The sequence below is a fragment of the Periplaneta americana genome, chromosome 10, assembly GCF_040183065.1.
Source record: "Periplaneta americana isolate PAMFEO1 chromosome 10, P.americana_PAMFEO1_priV1, whole genome shotgun sequence".
Taxonomy (NCBI): Eukaryota; Metazoa; Arthropoda; class Insecta; order Blattodea; family Blattidae; genus Periplaneta; species Periplaneta americana.
This window is the reverse complement of record NC_091126.1, coordinates 47,018,376-47,042,682: the sequence shown is the minus strand read 5'-3', so window position 1 is coordinate 47,042,682 and position 24,307 is coordinate 47,018,376. Positions and strand designations below refer to the sequence as shown.

The 24,307-nt window shown below is 33.4% G+C and overlaps 1 protein-coding gene across 5 annotated transcripts in view; it reads right to left on the bottom strand.

Moving 5' to 3' along the window:
- Window positions 1-219: 219 nt before the first annotated feature.
- Taf3 (TBP-associated factor 3) overlaps window positions 220-24,307 on the bottom strand; it is a 113,323-nt gene continuing 89,235 nt past the window's right edge. For 2 of the 5 annotated variants that reach the window (XM_069837353.1, XM_069837352.1), the window contains exons 8-9: window positions 18,002-18,102; window positions 220-16,724 (exon numbers count right to left, since the gene is read on the bottom strand). In XM_069837353.1, the coding sequence (XP_069693454.1) occupies window positions 16,595-16,724; window positions 18,002-18,102 (231 nt within the window). In that variant the 3' untranslated portion in view covers window positions 220-16,594. Of the gene's footprint in view, window positions 16,725-18,001; window positions 18,103-19,111; window positions 19,288-19,317; window positions 19,420-24,307 lie in introns of those variants that run through there. The other 3 variants (XM_069837354.1, XR_011334305.1, XM_069837356.1) reach the window with 3 other exon arrangements.

Below are 24,307 nucleotides of genomic sequence, written 5' to 3'. Positions count from 1 at the left end.
TACCATATATATGTATATAATATGTGTGTATATGTATATGTTTGAAGGTAAAGAAATAGAGGAAATGAAGGGGAAGACAATATACAGTAGTTGTAAAATAAATTCAAGTGGCAAATTCAGCGACACAAGTAGTTAAATTTTAATGCATAAATGGTGACTTCAAAATTTCTCCCAACTAGACAGACTTTAAAATACTATTACATAATTATGTACACTGGCTTTATATGATTCAATTTATTTTATAGTTATTATATTTTACAGAGCATAAAAACTGTTTAAAGAAACTTTTAACACATTCTTACAATAAGTAATCCAGAACTAATACACACTCGTGTAAATAATATTTCACTGCACTCTATGTTAGTAAACTCTGATAGTACAACTTATTCTGTCACATTTGCAAGTGATCATGATTATGTAACAAGTTCGTAAATTTGTGTGCCAGAATGTGCAAACACACACACAGAATTGTCGTATCAGTCTAGTTAGGAAGAAAATATTAATTTATCACCAAAATGACTCAAGGTATAACAGTAAGTTATATTATTTTTCATTTCCTTTTTAAAAAAATGAGCTTAAAATTCTGAGTCATTTTTTGTACTTATTTCATTTAGAGACAAGAACATTTCTTTCCAGAAGGTTTCCAAATCAATTAAATAAATATTCTAAGTATTAAATAAGCAATATTACAATTGCATGCTGTGTAACATAATAAAACATTTATTTTCCTACATGCTTCCTACACATAATTATAGGCACACATTACACACATCTACTATTAATCACTGCTTTCTGTATGCACACACATTCTCTCCTATACACATACACACAGGCACAGAAAAAACACACGCACATATTTTCACACATTAAAATAGAAAATCTATAAGAAAGATTTAGGATAAATACATTATCACACACAAATCAGATTTAATATATATTTTCAATATTTCGATAGATGTTACAAGTAACAGCTTGATATTATTAGTTTCAAAGTAATGCATATGGATATTTCTTTTAAAATAATTAATCTCTTCGAGCATGATTTATAATTTGTACCTCGTATCAATTTTCAATCTACATCACAAAACCGGTTTACACACATACACATGCACGAAACAAATATCTCACGAAAGGATAAACAAACAAATGCATAAGCACTATTCGTAAATGTCACAACATGGGAGCAGTTACGTTGAGTGCAAAAATGATCTGACTTGAAATGCTGTAAAGCGAATTACAATTCTTCTAATTTATGACACACTTATTCATGTCAAAATAATAGTAAAAAAAAAAAATCCCATGTTTCATACTCTGTCTTCAATAACAGACACTGTTGAGTCATTCTGATATACGATGACAGTGAATAATCACAAATGGCAAAAACAAAGAACAAACAAGTAGAGTTTTTTACACTATTAATTGTGACGCAATACAAAAGGAAATTTGACATTATGTTCATGTTGGCTAAGAAATAGATGTCTACACAAATATTATAACTGAATCAGAATATGAAGTCGTAATTGTTTCATTAACTGTATTTTTAACATACAACCAAACGCAAGTTTAAGTGACTGTCTAGCTGCCAAAAAGCTGATATTTATATTCACTCAACTGGCTTAGACTTAAATAACTGAAAAATTCAAAATTTCTAAACATCATGATATTTCTATCCTTTCATAATAATATCATTAAACCTTTTAATAATGACAATTTTTAGTTCACAACCTCACAGATGAATTTTGATTTTACACCTCAAACTTCCTCACATTCCTCTTTCTCGGCAATTACTGTTCTTTACACTCTATCGCACACTCTGGAGAAGGGGGGGGGGAACATGAAAATGCATGACACTGATGAGAAAGAAAGTTATGTAGGGGAAAGGAGATAAAAACAAGCATCATTTTAAATTTAATGACAAGAAATATGCGACAGAATTAACAATCTGCAAAATTTACAGTATATAAAAATATGAGTTGGTCATATTTTCAAAACATGTACTGTCATTCATTGAGGGGAAGAAAAAAAACTGAAGTCAATAATATTCAAAAAGTTTCAACTGTTATGGAACTTCATAATCTCTTTCAGTTTGAAGTGACATGAAGAATATTAAAATATTTTGTGAATGATCAAGTTCACTTATTCCTATCAATAGGAACTGCAAATAATGAAGTGCATTCCATAATCTCCTACTCAAATCCCATACTCACCTTCCCATGATGCATTCTTTTTTTAACAAATGAGTCTCTGGGGACTGAGTCAAAGCAGTACAACTCCATCAAAAATGGAGGAAATGTCATTTCATTCACCTGTCATGACATGTAAAAGCATGCCTCAATGGTGAAGAGAGGATATGGTCGGTGGATTTGTCTGACAATCCTCCTGGCTAGGTCATATGGACCCACTAACCAATGGCAGGGGTGGTCTTTCAAAGAGTTTGGGAGTTGCATGTAGTAGGTGATATAACTGACATAACATAAAAATATGGTGCCTACATTAAAACGGTTAAATTTTTTGCTACTTTCTCCTATATTGGAGAACTCAGCATTAGTTAACAACAATTCCTATTAATAGAGTTGAAATTACAAATTGGAAAATGTAAATGACTGATCATTCACAATTTCTGACGTAAATGCATCTATGATGAAGGGCCATCCGAGAGGAAGTGTAAGACGTGAAAATTTGAAACATCCAGTGCTGTGCCAACTTCAACTGTCAATTGTTCAGTAACAGATACTACATCCTAGATGCAATGAGCCTCACAGAAATCGATTTGTTAAACTGTTGAATAACTCATAATAAGTTAAATACAGCAAAGAAAGGGTAATAAAATCAATATGCAAAATGATCACGAAATAAAGACGTTTAAAACTATATCTTTACATTTAAGCCTTTATAACAGTTAAACATTTATTGCCCTTTCAATATTACAATGTGCAAAGAAATTAAATGTTGAATTGCATTTAAACATGCGCCATTATATATTATAGGTGATGGTGATGATGATGATGATGATGATGATAATAATAATTACTACTACTATTTATTGAGCTATTTCACAAAAATTAAAAATTATATCATTTAAAATTAGGTCACTCCCGAAAGAGTCAAAGTGTGTCTTTGGGAGTGTCCTTAGAAAAGGAAAATTAAAAATGTACACATTAAGCACATAAGATAATATGAAATATTCTGAAGGACCTAGATATGCAGTCTAAAAATTTCGTGAGAAATCATGGCCCTTTCAAATACCTACATAATTAACCCTAGGATGCATAACATGGGTCCATTGGACCCGGCGGCATATTTAATAATTATTATCTAAATAACTAATTCACATTGTGACTCTGCCCACTAGGTATGCTACTCTTGTTACTTCCTTTATACACCTATAGCACATTTGGTATTTTATTCTTTGATTTTATATATGTTTTTTATTCGTGTTCATATATACTACACTTTTACATAACATGGGTCCAATAGACCCGTTGCTTAAATTGTTTTATTATCGTAAATATTATTGTAATCTGCCATCTAAGCAGAATCCTATGAACTACTAAACATATTTTCATGAGTTGGCAAGACTTCTACAGCTGGAAAGTAAAATTTCGGACGACGATTAGGAATACACATATATCTCCAGCAATGGATGACAATACTCCGGATGAAGATGAAGTTTCTTCTGCAGAACTGGATAATGATTGTGTGAGCATAAAGATGAAACCTGGATGCTTGTTTGACACCAGTCGACAATCAAAACACATAGAGGAGAATATATTGCTTCTAGTGGGATGATATGGAGGACAGAAACCCCTGCTCAGAGTAAATCTCCTGTCCACAACTTCGTAAGATTTGTATCAAGTTCTTCAAGGGCTATAGGAACTGCTACTCTGAGGTGCCTGGAATTTATTTATCCCACAGAATATTTTGGATGAAACTGTGAGATGTATCAACTTAGAAGCAAAAAGGTTTTATCTACTAAAGAAAATAAAATGGCAAGAAGTATCAATAGATGAAATGGTTGCTTTTCTTGGAATTTTGTTGCATATGAGAGCAGACAAATCTTGGGATGTTCCAATAAGAGAATTTCTTCCTGGTAAATTTTCCAATCCATTTTATAGAGCTACAATGTCTGTGAATCATTTTGAAGCTATGAGAAGGTTTTTAAGGCTCTATGATAAGAGAACACGAAAGGTTAGATTACAAAAACACATAAACTTGTTCTTGTTTCTTATGTGTGGCAAATATTTACGGAACAGTTAGGAAAAATAATGGTCCCACAACCAAATGTCACAATATACGAATAGCTGGTTTTGTTTAGAGGCCGTTGTAGTTTTGTACAATATATGCCAAAGAAGCCAGCGAACTACGAGATCAAAATTATGTGGATGTGTGAAGCAGCAACTGGTTATACCGTTCACGGGATTGTATAGGCCTATTTACAGGGAAATTATCGGAGAACCGCCACAGAAGGATTTGGCTCTCAATATTGTGAAGTTTCTAAATCGCTGTGTACTTGGTAGAGCCCGAAATATCACCATGGACAATTATTTTACAAATATATCTTTGGCGCAATACATGTTGGAGAAGAAAGTGACAATTGTGGGATCAATTAGGCAAAAACAAGAGAGACATTCGAAAAGAAATGAAATCCAATCCAAAATCGACCAGTGAACAAAAGTGTATTTGTATTTCACAAGGACATGACAATAGTTAGTTTTTGCCCAAAGAAAAACAAAAGCGCTATTCCGGTAAGTACTATGATAATGCTGTTCACGAACATTACATTTTTATCTTATATAAATAAATATATGCGTTTGTGTTGTCTTGGGGTCATGGCACAAAGCATCCTTCCTAGGACTCGCGTTACGGAATGCGCGCTGATTCGACTCCTCATGGGAAAGACATATTCTCATGAAATTTCGGCCAGTGTATGGGACCGGTGTCCAACCAGCATCGTGATGCACTTGGGGAGCTACGATAGGTAATGAAATCCGGTTACGCAAACCAGCTATAACGACTGGGGGGCTCATCGTGCTAAACACACGATACCTTCATTCTGGTTGGATGACCATCCACCTCTGCTTCGGCATGTGGCCGTGAGTCCAGCAGCCGACTAGTCGGTCTTGGCACTTCGTGGGCTGTAGTGCCACGGATTATTTATTATTATTATTATTATTATTATTATTATTATTATTATTATTATGTGTTTGTGTTGTAATAAGAACAACTTATTTTCACTCGCTACTTAGTTATAAAACTATATTATTTTCTTTGCCCAAAGAACTTACATTATTATCTTGTAGAAATAAATTAATATAATTATATATTTGTATATTCACATGTTACTTAGTTATAAAATTGTATATATTTTCCACAATTAAACCCCCTAAATTCAAATTAAATTAAATAATAGATTAATATTATTCCATTTTTATGTGTAATTCTTCATTAAATAGCATACGGGTCCAATGGACCCATGTCATGTAAATGTGTAGGAAAAGTAGCTCATGCATCCTAGGGTTAAATTCTAGGATGGGCGAATAGTTTGGAAATTAAAGGCTTGTTAACAATAACAGTTTGACTGTTGCATCATCATATGTAGGGATAGTATCATGGTTGTCCTTTATAATTTCCTTAAATTAACTCAAGAAAAAAACTTATTTACGTCAATATATATGGGAACTCTTGATTCCACTACTTTTTTTCTTATATAAAGATATGTATATGTGAGGTGCACAAATTGAAAGATGGACTGATTCAATTAAGTTGCGACCAGTTGAGAAGAGCCAATAACTAACTTCGTTGTCAGTAGTAGTATTAGAAACCAAACGATCAATTGTTAAAGAAATTGTTATAAAACAAATTTAGTTGGTCCAAGAATGAAGTGAGAACACTCACTATGTGGAATGTGAGAATGAATGTCAAAAATAACTAATTCTGAATCAAAGGTATCAATGTATGAGTAAAAACATGTCTGTATGTATGAAGACTAATAATGTAATTCACATACATATGAATAACAATATGTACAGTAGTGCTCAAAAGTATTTTGTAGTTAAGGTTTTATGTTGTCAATACTGTTTGCATGCAGTTACAACAACGCAAAGCACACAGCTGTGTCATTCTATGAGTAGCGTCACGTTGCTGTGGTTACGTATCTAGGAAACTGGCAAGTTCATAGAATAACAATATAAATGTATATTCCATTAACTCGTAAGTATTTTGAGGTTTGATTTGGTGGCATGGTATATATTAAATATTGGTGTTCAGGTATTTAGACAGTGCTTTGTATTTGTGCAGACCATTACAAACATGCCAAAACAAAAGGAATACTCTGTGGATGTGAGACAAGCTGTTTTAAATGGTTTGAAGAAGGGAAAATCGCAGTTTAGCGTTGCTAAATATTTTGGTATATCACAACTCATAAGCGTGTGGAGTCAACGGCAAAAATAAGAAGGGTCAGTAGACAATAAGCCAACGTCTGGTCGTCCTCGAAAAACAACAGTGAGGATGACAGAATCATTTGTAAGCAGTCGGTTGCTGATCTACGAAAATCTGCTCGACAAAAAAGGGATGATATAGAGCAGCACCATGGACTGAACCTACATGTCTCTATTGTGAAACGTCGCCTAGTAGCTGGTGATTTAAATGGTAGACAACCATAACAAAAACCACTCATAAATCCAAAAAATAGAAAGACCAGGTAAGACTTTGCAAAAAAAATGTACAAACATGGAACACTATAGGCTGGTATAATGAGTGAAGAGAGTACATTTAATTTATTTTCTTCTGTTGGTGTGTAGTATGTATGTCGACCAAAAAACCAAAGAGACAACAAAAATACCAGGTACCGACTATTAAGTACAGTGGTGGTAGCATCATGGTGTGGGAATATTTTTCTAGAAGTGGAGTTGGTCCTCTAGTCCAAATAGAAGGAAATATGGATCGTTTCTTGTAAAGTGACATTTTAGAAAAGAATATGGTTCAAGTGGGAGGAAGAATATGCCACGTAAATGGATTTTCAGCAAGACAATGATCCAAAACACACTTCCAGCTATTTAAAAAAAATTCTTTGCAGATAAAAAAATCAAACTTTTGGATTGGCCAAGCCAGATTCCGGATCTTAATCTTATTGAACGTCTCTGGGATAAACTGGATCAATGTATTCATCGTAGAAGTTATTCAAATAAGGATCAGTTCTTTGCTGCCTTATTGGAAGAATGGCCACAACTTACACACGAGCGATTGCCAAATATTGTGGATTCAATGCCAAACAGATGTGCTACTGTTATGATCAAAGCTCGGGAGTATGAAACGAAATACTGATTTTTTTTCTCAGAGTCCAGAATATTTTTGTTTTATTACTACATACTTGGACATACAAATTACTTTTGATCCAGAAGAATTTTTCAATTATTTTTTTATGCTAAACTAAATGTATTAGAAATACATACATTTCAATTATCCACTGGCATTTTTTTCTATTTAATATTTATCTTTATGTAATTGTGGCATATGCTTTCTACAAAATACTTTTGAGCGCTACTGTATGTCATAATATACAATCAGTTACCTTTACTTTAAATCAATTAGTTCATCATTTTTACGAACTAACACAGTAAACTCTCAATTTAACAGACTAGTGGAGACGAAGGGGTGTCTGTTAAGTCGCGAATTTTTAAAAACAATAATATTATTAAATATAACATTATAACTTATATATTAATGTCATATGTCAAATGTGCATACCATTTTTCTGGTGCCAATATCATATCACTATGTCACACTGGATTAACGTACATTTTTATCTTGCTACATATGGCATATGCTTCAGTTAGCGACAATCATAACGATGATTGCATGTAGAGTTGCCAGATTTTGAGATGGGAAATAAGGAACACCTTTCATCCACATTCGGCTTCTTGGGGGGGGGGGGGACATGGAGTGTATAAGAAGAGAATTCATTCGTTCATAGTTTTCTGTCCAAATGCAGTCTTTCACTGCAAACCACAGCATTCTCCAATCTTTCCTATTTTCTGCCTTCCTCTTAGTCTCCACATATGAGCCATATTATATCTTAATGTCGTGTATCATCTAATACTTTCTTCTACTCCAAACTTTTCTCTCGTTCACCATTTCTTCCAGTGCATCCTTCAGTAGGCAGTTTCTTCTCAGTCAGTGACCCAGCCAATGTATTACATATTAATTAATAATATTAATCTTATTATGATTTATACATTATAAATTTTAATTATTTATTACGTCATATAATTATATTGCGAACTTACTCTTTCATTTTATATATTCCTATATTTAACCTCAATTCCCACTTGAATATGCCATACTTTATTTATATAACAAAATCTTCTTGTAAAATTCACTGCAGTCTTCATCATTGTTGAATTATACAAGAAGTTCATTTTTTATAACATTTACAGTATTCTATTCCTTTCATCCATACATTTGGTAGCCATTACTGAAATAATTGCTGTAAATGGGGAAAAGCTTGGCAAGAACTTTTTTTATAAATTAAACTGGTGCATAAAAACCGAAACATATTATATTTGTAATATACAAAAATTTTTCTGGTACTGTCATACATACTACTACGCCGCCACCAACCATACTGCAAATGTGACGTAGGTACTGGATGTGGAATTTGGAATTTGAAAATGGAACTTTTGGCATACGGTTCAAGACTCACACCGTACGCAGAATAAAAGAGGTAAAATTATATTGTTCCAGGTAAGACTGTACATCTGGCAACCCTAATTGCATGCTGTGATATAGCATCACAATGTCACACAGAACTACATTTTATTTTACTATGTAAGTCATGCCACCACTGGTGACCAAAAATAATAACAATACAAAATAATAAATTGAGAAATATAATAAAAGTGCCCGCACAATATTGATCATTAAATCTAAAGTCCATTGAACTGAGGTCTGTTAAATCGAGGGTTTACTGTAAGTGAACACTTATAAACCACTGGTATGGAAATTCCATTAATTAATTATATCGAATTTATGCTGAGTAGACGAAAATGTATTACACTTTCGTCTCGAAAATGTATTACACTTTCGTCTCCATAACAGACTGAACACCATGGAATTATTCTCGTAATTTTGGCTTAAGTTCACATTAATTTACATTAAAGAAATAGGAAAATTATGTGGAACTGCATCTAAATATAGAACCTACAATTCTTCTAACACATAAGGAAGAGTTTTAGTCAGTGTATTGTGACATTCAGTATCACTAAAAAAAAAAAACAAAAACAAAAACAAAACTTGTCATATTCTTTGTTCAGGCAACATACTGGTAAGAATCAAATTACCTCTTCAGTTGATATTACTTATTGATTCAGAGAGATTTTATATAGAGAAGACAAATATTATAGTTCTTTTCCTTGTAATATGTTTTGCACAGGCAAGGCCAAGGTGTTACACAATGTCTTGTTTCAATTACTGTTACGAAATGTTCAGAACTAGTTTGATAACCTTTTTATTATGACATTAATTTATGCTTATTGAGATAAAGATGTGTTATTTCTAAAGACTAAAGAGCTGAATAATATGGAATTATACTAAAATAACATAAACCTCATTCACAGATAACTAAAAACATAAGACAGGTACAGATATGTTATCAAACAATGTAACAAAAATTACACATTTAATCCTCAACAGTAATTATACAGAGTTGGACAGAATAAATAGCCTGATATGAGTCACGTAGTACGGCAGCGCAGTCTACATCTGCACAGACTAAGTATGTGGGCTGTAGTGGGGAAGGATTGTCATTAGTAATTATGACAATAAACATATTTTTGAATGTGTCCTACTCTTGACTACATTTTTTTGGCCTTAGGGTGACAAATACTTAATATGTGGCTAATTTTGTGATGACATAAACGTAACATATAACAAACTGTACAGCGACGAAAAATAAATAAATTATGTTTTATTTACCGAAGCTCGCAACTAACGAGGTTATATCAGTGTCGCCGGTGTACCAGAATTTTGTCCCACAGGAGTTCTTTTACATACCAGTAAATCTACTGACATGACCCTGTCGCATTTAAGCACACTTAAATGCCATCGACCTGAGTCAGGATCGAACCTGCAACTTCTGGCACAAGTCAGCACTCTACCGACTGTGCCACCCAGGCGAACATATCGTGATAAATAGAGCTAGGATTCGTATGTAGTAAAAGCTAATATTTTTAATCGGTATAGTTTACAAACATGCAAGCCATGCCCCCCACTCCTTATATTTGTCATTCTTGTCATTCAGTACTTCTATTAGTTAGCGCTAAGGGTCTTTAATCCTCTTAACCACCACTTACAAAACAGCGGGGGGTTTAAAAGCTGCATTCTCTAGTCCTTGTGACTTTTCTTGCATTTCGAGTCTTGTCAACAAGTCTTAAAATCTTCTTAACCGGCATTACGACGACTCAACTATACTCGGCGTCATTCTTAACTCTTACTACATATAAATCCTAGCTCTAGTGATAAATGTGTAATGTATGACAAGTTGTGTGGTGACGAATATGTAATGTAGAACGAATTTCCTGTGTGATCTTAATTTGTGACAAATCCATCAGAACCCACGACAGTGTGGAGCAGCATTGCTTCGTTTGGCGTCATAGATTCTTATTTCTTTGAGGACCACAATGATCATGCTGTTACAGTTACTCGTACTAGGGATCACTATGTGAACATGATAAATGTATTTCTCGTTCCTGAGCTGCCAAACAGCAACCTACACCAAATATAGTTCCAATGGACAGGGCAGCATCTCATATGGCCCACCATTCCATCACTGTTTTGCAGCCTGCTTTTCACAGCCAATTGATTTTCATATTTGGAGAGTCGCTGGATTTGACCAAATCTGGCTGCTTCTTGTGGGGGTAGCTGAAGAGTTGAGTGTATTCTACATCCCCTCCAAAACTGGCTGACCTTAAGAAGTGGATACCAGAAGCCACACAGGAAATCCCCTTGGACATGCTGAATATAAATCATCTGATGCAGGCATTCATTCGATACTTGGAGGAATTCGTTCAACCTAATGGTGACTACCTACCTAGCGTCATATTCAAGAAAAAGTAATTATAGTCTGTGGTAACAAAATGTCATATCTTTACCTATGTTTAAATAAATTCCTCTATTACTTAAAATATGCTCCCCTGTTTATATCCTACTATTCATTCTGCTCAACCCTTGACACACTAACTCGACCGAACTGTCCATGCACACTAGAGAAAAGACCACTAATGTAAGACTCCAGCTATAAGCATGCCATTCAACTGTTATGCATTCATATCAAAACGAAGTTACTAAGTAAATTATTATATACCATGGCTGCTGTTAGGATTAGGTGTGGTTCGTATAAACACGTCAATATTTTTAATCCACTTATTGAACTAGAAACGGAAGATGTATGTATACTGAAATCACCACCAATGAAAGACTTTTACTGAAACATGCTCGTTCAAATATAAATATTTACCTATTTCTACTTCACAAAACCTCCACTTCAATGTATCTCTTTCTTATATACCCTTTCATGAATTCAAAAATATCCTTTGGCATTCTGAGAGTGTTGAATCAAAACAAGCAGTCCATCCACGGAATAAATGCAGTTTGAAACAGATTCCCCCTATTTTTTTAGTAGGTTATTTTACGATGCTTTATCAACATCTAGGTTATTTAGCGTCTGAATGAGATGAGGAGATAATGCTGGTGAAATGAGTCCGGGTTCCAACACCGAAAGTTACCCAGCATTTGCTCATATTGGGTTGAGGGAACACCCCGGAAAAAACCTCAACCAGGTAACTTGCCCCAACCAGGAATCGAACCCGGACCACCTGGTTTCGCGGCCAGACGCGCTAACTGTTACTCCACAGGTGTGGACTTCCCCCTATTTCTGTAGCAATAAATTGACCTGTGGAATCCATTTCTTTCAGAAAACGCTTCTTCAGACTCTGAAAAGAAACAGAGTTCACAGGTCAATTTATTGCTACAGAAATAGGGGCAATACTTTTCAAATAGCATTTATTCTGCAGATGAACTGAGCTCTTTTTAATTCAATTCCTCAAATGATGCACGGTCTACTTCATTAAACAAAATGGATGGTAGTCAAAGGAACAAAATCCCTCACCCTTTCTTCTCTATTCTCTTTGCACAGAGATGTGCAGTATGAAACCACTTATTGTTATATTCAAGAGCTACTTTTTCCTGCCCTGAAAACTTGTCATACAGTACACTACGTAGCTCTTTGAGAATTTTCACTCAAACAGAACCATTTCATGGTGAGACAAATGCCTCAAGTAGAAAAAAATCATTCTAACAAAATGTATGAACTCTCACTGCACATCTATGTTGAGAACTGGAGAGCGAATTGAGAAGAATGAATGGCAAATTGAGTATCACCAACCAAAGAGTCCAGATCTGTTTCCTTGAACTGCCATCCATTTGGTTTCACATACGAGCTGTTATTAATGACCAAAATGTTCTACTTCTTGTACGAAGTGGAATAGAGTTCTACTACACAGAATTTTTCAATCTCTACAGAAATCGCAAAAGTACATCATTCAGGATAGTGATTTCATGGGTTTAGAGAAAGGCAAGATGTTGCTCTCATAGTACATATCTCTGGGCTTGTTTTTTTGATCATAACATTGATAGGCTCATAACCATGGGTGTGCGTTTTGCACTGAACACGATATGAGTCACATACTTTTGACATGTCAATTCATATTAATTCACTACTGCTACTCTGAGATAATGAACCAAATAAAATTGAAAGAAAACTGTAATAAATCAGAGATACATAATTAAAATAAATTGAGAAAAATCAACTTAAGATTGTCACAAAAGATTTAAACTATAAAAGCCATTTACTATTACAAATATGTTAGGAGGTTCCTAAATTTTGCTACAAAAGTTCTGTTTCTTAAACAACTGTAATTCAAAAGATGAAAACAAACAATATATTTCTAGGTGTAGGTTTCTCTTCACAATCACATCTCAATGAGTTTGTTAATGATATGATTCTCTACAATTCTATCTTCCTCATCTGGCAGTGAATACGTAATTTATTCTCCTTTGTTAGGAATGTTGTTGAAGTAAATACAACTTAGTCATTCCAGTATAGTAGTTAACTATGTACTCAATTTTGATTATCTAGTACATGATATACATAATCTGTTTGCATATTTTTACAGAAGAGACAATGACTACACATGCTATCAAGAAGAGTGACATCACTCTCAGTTCCTACAAAGAGACTTGTTCACAACTTTCTTTTTCTTTCATTGTGCTGTGTAAAACTGGAATGCAAACTAATCAGGAAGTTGAATGCGTTCTGATGGTCAATAAAAGCAAATGCACATTATATCGGAAGCAGTGTTCGAATTGAAGGTGGGGAGCTGGGGAATTTCCCCTTCTGGATTTTTTTTTCCTCTAACTTACCCATTCCTGTATTCATTCCTAACCAGGTAAAAAAAATTCCTTTCTCTGAATATACACACATTTTAATACTATTTGTACACTGTGATTTCAGTTGCTCCACAGTACCGCAGGTAGTATAGTGGTCAGTATACCAACAAAGCAATTCATAGCCTCTCTTAGACTCGGACAAGATCAAGGGAGCTTACACCATCCCAAACTCCCCCATTGTAACAAGGGTTGCATTCATTCCGGAAAACACGGGAATTTTACTTGAAGCAAGTAAAAAGATAGGTTTGGAAGTAAATCCTTACACAACGCAGAACTTGTCACATTGTATTCTTCACCTGACATAATTAGGAATATTAAATCCAGACGTTTGAGATGGGCAGGGCATGTAGCACGTAAGGGCGAATCCAGAAATGGATATAGTGTGTTAGTTGGGAGGCCGGAGGGAAAAAGACCTTTGGGGAGGCCGAGACATAGATGAGAGGATAATATTAAAATGGATATGAGGGAGGTGGGATATGATTGTAGAGACTGGATTAATCTTGTTCAGGATAGAGTCTAATGGCAGCCTTATGTGAGGGCGACAATGAACTTCCAGGTTCCTTAAACGCCATAAATAGGTATAGGTAAGTTGCAGTCATTCATTCCAAACAGTCCGCCACTATCACAATAACCAGAGGGTTTTGTAATCATTCATGAATGGTTGATTCCACTAAATGCTAACATGGCTACACATAACCAAGGTTATCACTAAATTCCTCGTATCTAATGGGCTTTCTCTTACTGCACTACTGCGGAGCAACAAAGATCAGATTGTACCACACCAGCTTGAATAGTGATATTTTTCCTTAAAATGCATTTCCAGAAACTTACTTTTATTTTCCGTGCAGTGGTAAAAAAAAAATATTCCCCTCCAGATTGAATTTGCTACAGTGAGCTTATTCTGAATGTTGTTTGCAAATATCACCTGGGTTTCCACTTTAATATGAAAATAATGCATTAAAACATTTCAAACTGCAGTGGCAGTCTGTCAAGGGAAGCACTGCTGGGGTAACTAAAATTAAAATAATAGATATGTACATTTAGGCCTGTTCATTTTCCTCTCCAGATCGTTTATCTCACCAGAATGTACTTTTAAAAGTTCAGCGTGGGTTCTTGGTGACTTGCGTATAAAACACTGCGAACTTAAAACTTAAGGGAAAAGAAGCTAGGTGGGATTTTTATATCTTTCTAGAGCTCTTCCTATCCTTGTCATTTACTAAATGGCCATGACAGGAGTCAGAGTGAGAAGCAGAAACTAGCAAGGTGTGCTCTCTCTGTCTAGAACTCCTTTGCTCTCTGTCTTCCACTTCATGTGACTGGCAGAGGATCAGGGGTGGGGAAGGATACCAAATGCTTGATATAGAAGCTAGCAGTGTGCACTTTCTCTTTCTAAACCTCTTCCTCTCTGTCTTCCTTTTCATACACATTCTCACTCACATCATTTACTGCAGAAAAAGTTGCAGAACAAGTCAAAATATTGCTGTAGTGAGAGGAAATTTCGAAAATATTTATGCAGAAACTGTAAGGAATGTTCGAGTATCTTCAAAAAGAATAACCTACGAACTTTCGGCGGGTATATTGCGAGATATTTGATAATGCTGACAGTCACCTTGCCATGAGGTTTTAAGATCATGGGAATCCATAGGTTTGCTGCTATTATCGTGTGATAAATATTCAACATACAAAAATAATTTCCCTCAACAACAATTTTCGAAATTGCTGCACTATTACGGTAGTAGATTTGAAAAAGTCAGGCTGAAAAATGTGCTCACTGTAGGCCTGCTTTATAGCAGCACAGAGTTTGAGAACGAAACCCCACATGAATTATTACAAATACTCTCATCAGACAAGGAAAACTACGTCTGTATGTAAGTACTGCTATAAATCAAACTTTTAATCTCTAGCTATATTTTATTGCGTATTTGGATATTTGGAGTGTAGTTTATTATATTATCTGAAAATAATCCGTTAAATTATATAAAATATATAGACCTACTACATTTAAGAAAATTCACTGCTTCACCTGACTGTACTCTCACAAACTTCGGGGTTGGTTGTTTTTTTTTTTTTTTTTTTTTTTTAGAATTATGCCAGAAATACTATATGTTTACTATTTTCAAAAACGTTGGTGCTATTGTTATTTAAATAAACTGTTTATATGATTTTGCATGATTTGTGAAATATCTAGTACCTATCAATCTATTAGGTAAGATAGGTAGCTATCATGGTTTAAAAATTCAAAATACCGTATCAGGTGCCAGAGTAATTAAAATGGACGTTAACAACAACAGTATTTGTAGTAATAATAATAATAATAATAATAATAATAATAATAATGATAATAAAATAAAATAACAATAATAATAATGATATAATAAAATAATAATAATAATGATAATATAAAATAATAATAATAATAATATAATAAAATAACAATAATAATAATGATAATATAATAAAATAATAATAATAATGATAATATAAAATAATAATAATAATAATAATAATAATAATAACAACAACAACATGCTATAACTGATATAAATTCTTAAAAAAAAAAAAAAAAAACGCACAAAAAATTGGTATGTCAACGAGAAATCCCCCACTCCCACATTTTTATCAATTCGAACACTGAAGAAAAAGCATTTAACCTTGACATACTCATGTAGGGACTCGATGTAAATACAATCCCACTTTTAAACTTCATATTTCACACTAAAAAGATGTGCAACTTTTAATGATAATTATAATATATGTATACACGACAACTGGATAGAGCACATGGAAATATCGCTGCATAACCAAGAATACCAAGCTGTTACGATATTAAAATTCCCACTCTTGGATAGTTAAGCTTTAAAGCCATTTAAGTGGGGCAACTGTGATTTCGGGCCATTTCATACAAACCTATATGTTAGGGATGTTTGTATCCTATTAATCAAGTTTTCCTTGTACGTCTCACTCATTGATTGTAACAATCCCAACTACGCTATATCTTGCTATATGATTTCTTCACATAAAAGTATATACACCATAGCGATCTGTTCCTGATGCTGTACACAACAATTATGGGAAATTCATTCCAGCTGTTTTATGTAACAACTTTCTTCTTTCGGGACTTCTTCTTTTTATCTGCAATGTTTTCTTGCTTTTTAACAATGCATACACGGCAATACCAGTCCTCATTTTCATCTGGGGGTACTTGGATGCCAACACAAACCCTGTAATTCAGTAACATACATAGTAAATCTTACTACTATAATTACAGTGTAAAAGCAAAACTTTTAAAACAGAAATGCTTATAATATGGCATTTCTAAAGAAACGATTTAGAAGAGAAATTAAATAAATTCAAAATTTATCATAATATACAGAAACATGAAAGGACCACTGCTTGCCCAATTATATACGAAATTAACACATCTTTGAGTAGTATCTTCTGCAATTTGATGGTAAATGAGAACCTTTTAATAACAATGGCAATAAGTGCTATATAAGAAAAACTGTACTTGCAACATTATGTGACCCAAAGTTATCTCCTGAGATATAAAAATGAATTAATAAATAAACAGGCTGCATAAATAAATTATACAATACATCCAGTGAATTAAGAATAAGTCAATGAAAATACCGTACTACTGAATCTTGACATTATAACAATAATTATTAAGAACAGTACTAAAGCTGCATAAAATATAGGAATATCTATGGCTATCAAAGAACAAATCAAACCAAACATTGAAGAATTCCATAAAAATGCGGAAAATCATGAAAATATATGGAATATAGGAGAGTGTGTATAAAGACAAACAGATTTTCCTTCAATTAAGTACTTCAATACAGAGTGAGAGCAACCTACAATTCGAGAACTGGACCAAATCTGTAGCGAAAGATGATTTTTCCTTACACAGAACCAACTCCTAAATTTGTGCAAAGTAGTTTATGTTGGTCTGATATATGACTACATGAACATTATTACAGAAATTATAATATTAAAAATTCTTAAACTATGAAGTATGCATATCTTTACAATACGACAGTTGAGATTTATTAAGGGACATCCCGTGAAAAGAGAGTAAAAATGAGAATTTCAGTTGTAGACAATTTTTCATGCTACTTTTACTGGGTTGATGTATCTAAAAATAAGATTTGGCAGTCTGGATTTACTGTTGTCTTCAGATGAGGAGGGCAACAACTTGTTTAAAACATACAATTGTTTATACCAAGTAATTTATTTTATTAGTTGGAATGAACTAATGCTCTTCTGAAGAAGAAGGCAGGTCAAACTTTTAAACTCTGCGTGTTTGAGACATAATAAAAATGCAGACTAAAATAAAGTCTGAAGAAAACCTCTTCACAATAAAAAGTCAACACTGTTTTCCCTTTTGAAATTATAAATTTGTATTATTTCGGATGATTCAGTGAATTTCTGACAAATGCTACACAAAAATAACCACCAATTATTAATACCAAGTAATCTTCTATACATATTATCTTACCAGTGATACCAAGCGTCACAGTCATCGCACCCAATCATAGGACTTCCATCATCTTGTGCTCCACAAGCAGGGCAAATCCAAACTTTATTTCCATCATTATCCTGTAAAATATTATAATATAATCATTGCACGGATATATTTCAGATCATCTGTGGTCGATTTGATTGTTAAAACCCATTTTCAATCAAATCTACAACCATTCTAGAATTCTATCACCAACCTCGTGCCACTTACCTCCATACCATGATGACATTTCCCCCCTTGATAATGATGCACACAGCTAATGAAAAAAGCACACGACAAGTGTCAATCAAGGATACGATTGGGTGTGGATCACAGAGGAAGGAGTTTAGCCCGAAAGACGTGCTATCCCAGAATGAAATTGGAATAGGTGATAAAACCTATACAACTGAAGACAAGACTGCAGCTGCCTTGCAAAATTATGAAACCAGAATTATCTCCGAAGAGGAAAAACATTTTTCTGACAAGATATTTGCAATTAGAAGCATGAATGAAGAATGTACACCGACAGGAAGTTACTTAGAAGATCATTGAAAACATGAAATTTGACTAAAGTACAAACAACGTGCTGGAGGGTTACAAGTTAAACAGAGTAAAAGAATTTTTCAAGTTCCTGTAACAATATTCGTTATTATACCAACACTTCTTAACCACTTCCCATAATTACCACCTAATATACTAATATCAATTTCTCTCGAAAATTAATACTACAAAAATTACTTAAACATAAGTGATACCTCCAGGAACAAACCACAGATCACATCTCAAATCGTTCAAGGAAAGGAGTTAATTTCCTCACCACATTAAGTTCAACTCATCTGTTCTCACTTTAACTTACTGCACATGCATACTCTAGATACGTCATACCTCACAGTATGCTGATTCTTGGGGCTGCACCACTTACCTATGATAGCAAATTGTACTTTAACAGACTCTACCTGTAGTTTCAGCCATTCGGTTACTCTTGTTAAATAGGAAAAAAAAAAAACAAATGTATAAGAAATCGGTGATACTCCACATCTTCTAGTGGACGAATTAAGAGTTATGGTGCGGTGCTGTGAGTCCAAGCGACGTGGCCGATGCACTTACCGCAGATGTTTCGCCGTGTTTCATCTTGTATCCTGTGGGGCGTTGTTGTCCTGGCTTAGCAGCTATGTTGTTCTTAGAGCCAACACTGGATGATGGAGGCACAGGCGTAGACTTGGGCCCATATACTAAGGGGGAGGGCGTGGATTCAATAGGGCAACCCTCACGCTTCTCTGACTCTGTATCACATATGGTAGGCAGGTTGTTATCCATCTTGTTGGTTAGCTTCACTTCATGCTAGTTCAAGTGCATGCATCATGTTCATAGAACACGTCGTGCAAGTTGTCTTGACCACACTTCTGACTTTGAAACTAACAAAAGGTAATACAGCCTAACAGAAATGGTTTATACAGTGAAAATAATATGCCAATTTGCCAGTTTCAAAAACACAAAATTAAACAACATTGTGTACTGGGTTAAATATCACAATATGAAACCAGAGTGTCTCAAACTGGGGCACAATCTTCTATGGGATGATGGATACTGAAATGGAGATCACAAAATTCTCAAGAATTATTAAATAAAATATTTTTATAGGCTATCAGATTTTTCTCATGCCATTTAGTTCAAAGAAAATCCATCTCTCTAACAATTGTTACTCCTCATATGTCATAAAATCGGTAAAATAAATGTGTCAAAAGTAGTTAATTTTACTCTGAATAAAGTAGTAACAGTTATAATAAACAGAGAACTGAAATACAAATTGCAGAGGTAATTATGGAAACTATAAGAGCATAGTCAATACATTACAAGGTAAGACAATTTGTGTGTCTATTCACTATGACACAGTGAAATACTCTCTCAAATGTTTATTGTCAAATGGCATCAGAATTAATTTATTATTTAAAAGAATTAATGAAAACAACTTCCAAACGCTGAATTCTTCTTTCCTATTAACAAATACAAAAGGTGTTTTCATTACATTTAACTCCAAGTTGTAACAGTCCATTACAATTAATTTGTGAAGAAAATTACGAACTGGCAAATTAACAACAAAATTAAATATTAACTTTCAGTGAACACAAACCCAAACCAGAAATAGTTGGTTTGAATCTCTAAATATGTATATAAATGAAAGGCTAACATACTAATAATCATGCAAAATATTTACCTATTAGAACAGGCAAACTAACAGGTAGGAAATCTAACATCTCTTACATATAATTAAGTGACTACTTTTAGCTGCAATAAACTGAACTCTTAAGCAGCAATTTATAATTCACTTTTCTACAAAATTAGTTCATACGTTGCAAATTAAGACGTTTCAAACATGCATATGAAAGAAGAAAAAATATCAACTAAAAATACAAATCACTGTAATGAGATGTAGTTCTGTGCTTGAGAGATGAGAGATAAAGGAAGCAGCAGAAAGTATAAGCAAAAGGTGTGTGTGGTGAAGAGCAAAGAGCATAGTGGTGGTGGTGGTGGTGGTGGTGGTGGTGGTGGTGGTGGTGGTGGTGGTAGTAGTAGAAGAAGAAATAATGTATAATAATAATAATAATAATAATAATAATAATAATAATGATGATGATGATGATGATGATGGTAAGAATAATGATGATGATAATGATGACAATAATGATAATAATAATAATAATAATAATAATAATAATAATAATAATAATAATATTATATAATGCAAACTTCGGCAGTGAAACACCTCTAATATTCATCTGACATTAACATCAATATTCAGCGTTGTGAAGTACATGAGGATTAAAAGAGAATGCTGAATAATATAGGGTAACACTACAAAGTAAGCTACACAGAACAAATATTTGAAATTAATTAATTTGAAAGTAGACAGATACTCATGCTAGAAGGTTCACTTAGGATCAAGCAGCACAGCAAAATCTTTCTCAAAAGTTAGAAATGGAAGTAAAACCAAATGTCCATGAATACATGAAGAGAAAGAAATGAATTATATATCCATATCTGTTAGTGAGTGATTATAATATGTAAGTAAATAAGTAAATAAATAAATATAAAAAGTTAGAGTACAACTTCATATAAACAATATGCATTATTTCAACACGAAACCCGTAACTTACTAAATATTTTCACAAATTCAATCATGGACAACTGGTATACCTAGGTAGTAAATTCGTTATATTTAGTTACTTGTGAATACGAAAGATGAAAGTTAGCTTAAAAATAAAGAAATTTCATATGTAATTAACAACCTCATCTTAACATTAGTACAAATAAATTGATGTAGTAAATTATAAATGAACTGGTGAATTTTTCGTACGTATTAATTTTGTCAAGTATTGCGTGGTTTTTTAATGTAACATTGACATAATTTTTAACTCTGAAATTTATATGTGTACAGTATGTAATTTAATGTGTTTCACTGAACTGTTTTCAAATTCTGTAATGTGCATTCAAAATAAGTTCCATATTCAATAGTGCATGTAATGTTCCAGAGTAAATTCCGGACATCTTCTGTACCACTATAAACTGCTCTTATTAACACAGTCACAAAAAAAAAATGTTACCAATAAACCTACATTCTAGATTGTTTCTGCCCAGCCACGGTTTTTAACAAGTGCAACAATATGAAGCCAGTTAATATATTAATTATTCTGGGTAATATGAGGGAATGTTTTGCTCTGATTAATTTAAAGAAATAATCTTATTCTGATGTATAATTATGGGGACGTACATTCGTGGTTGTTTTTACATATGATTATATAAATAACATAAAATCCTCTTCCGCCAAAATATGCTTTCTTGTTGCTATGTAGTAATGTTTATTGTACTTCTTATATATTATTTTTCATGCCAGTGATGTTAAGTAACATGATACAGTCAAAACAATACAATTAAATCAACAAGGTTCTACTATCTTTAAAGCATACCACACATTCAGACATTCCAATGAAACCATTGTTACATGCATTATTATGAAACTGAACTTGAAACTTCAATCTCTATGTATGGATTCCATAATATAAACATGTATGATGTGTAAATGCTACCACAAAAAATGTCAACCTAGAGACACTTAATGCTAAGCTGTCAATAACTATTTTTCTATATTTAATAACTTGGAATTACATGAATATTCTGTTTCAGATTGGGAATAGGATATTTATGGATTAGTGATTAGGAAAGGGTTTTGGGAGAGGCAGTCGTGGCCCGGTTTAAGGTCCTATACTGGAATTTTCGAGGATGAACACGCAGAAGACATGAAAAATCTTAGTCAGTACTATCAGTCTGGGATTCATATATTAATGTATCCCAAATGCAAACTTGACGTGAAAGCTAACAATTTTTTTAGACCAGAGAACATACACTACATAATTTGACTCCCCCATCGAACATGATGTATTACAGAGTCCATAACTAGTATTTGCATTTTTACTCCAATCATGCATAAACATAGAATTCGTAACAACATAAACATACTTGACCAGAATTTGCCTCAGTAGGTATGGACATTAATTATTAAATTTTTATGAAGTCCTGTTTCAAATATTCCAAACACTAATTAGACAACAGTAGTTTTAAATGGGTATAAAAATTACTTTTGCAAGGTAAAAATAAGGAAATATAATAAGATCAGGGTTAAACTTCATACAGCAAGACTTCTTGTATTTGTGGGCTATGCTCTTTAGAAACTCTTCGGGCAATGAGGGACACATTCATTTTCTTGAACTAAGGACAAACTTAAGGGACTAACATTCTTTAAAGAATATATATATATATGTATATTTCCTCTCGTGACCAGTCATCAGAAAGACATATGACTTCCTTGTAAACTCATAATGAACTGTATAAATTACAGCTAAATCAAAATTCTTATGCACCAAGCACAAACTTCGTATAATATTAATATATCCAAAAGTAATGAGCAGGGCAAGGGATTTGGAGCACTATAAGGTAATATTGAAACGTAGTATATATGGTTATAGCCCAAGGTTTAGTGAACTAGAATCGAGCTACTGCATTGACAAAGCAGAAGTACAGTTCAGTCATTGAAAATTACACGCAACATATTACAAAATTATATGAGAACAAATGAATGTATTACATAGTTGAAAGAAATATATTGGCCTATATATATAATATACGTATCATTTCGAACTAAATAATTGAATCCATTTTTTTTTTTGTAAAGGACATGTCACTAATTTCCATTGTGTGAAAATTAAAGAAATTCTTAAAAAATAAATAATTTATAATATTATTATATTAAAGCTCTTCTCACCTAGCTACATTATTAACTATCAGAAAAAAAAAATACTATTATTTTTTTAAACCTCTTAATATAATTTTTTGTTCGTTTCCCAAAATTTACATCAATTGATTGATGCCCTTAAAAAAAAACAGAGCTACATAGGCCTATATTTTCTCGAAATCACAATGTTACAATATTACACATTAAATATTAACACAAACCTCATAATCCTTGTGTAATTTTTTATAGTACACAGTGAATATCATTTTTAAATTTTCCATTGAGAACGACACCCTATTACATGGAAGAAAAAACGTAGGCCTACACATGGAAGAACTGCATTCCACATTGGCTGACATAGTTGCAGCATACTTGAAACTAGGGACATCACTTAAATGTACATCTTCAATGACGTCATTCGGATATGTGTTCGATAACACACTGAAACTTCACTAATTATGCTATATCCACTGTGTTGACTTGAATATGTCTATAAGTTCAGTCCAGTACTAGGATGCGATCCAAGAACATCGACCGACACATTTTCAGACGAGTTTTGTCACGCCTATAATTTTATTTCTATACTACACAACAAATTTTAATTATGTATAGGATGATTGACAGACGAAGAATCAATGTACCCACCATAACCTTGAATTGGAGCAGGTGACGTCATCTAGTGATATGCAGGGAAGGGGGGGGGGCAATTTAAGGCACGAATTGGCAGGTCGCGCAGCAGCCGAGGGAGTGTGTAACTCGAGTCTCAGAATTCAATTTGTCATCATAAGCACGTTTGTGTTTAATAGTATTTACATGGTGCTTTATGTTAAATTCCTAGAACTTGGCACATAACGTTTACAAAATTTCCAGAATTGTTTATTGTTTTAAATAATAAACACACCATCAAATTCTGAAATACGTGCTCTTAATTTTGTATACACTGTACTTGTTCTAATTTTCAGCATATCTCTGCAAGAAATGTGCACGAATTGCTGACTGACACACTTGAACACAAC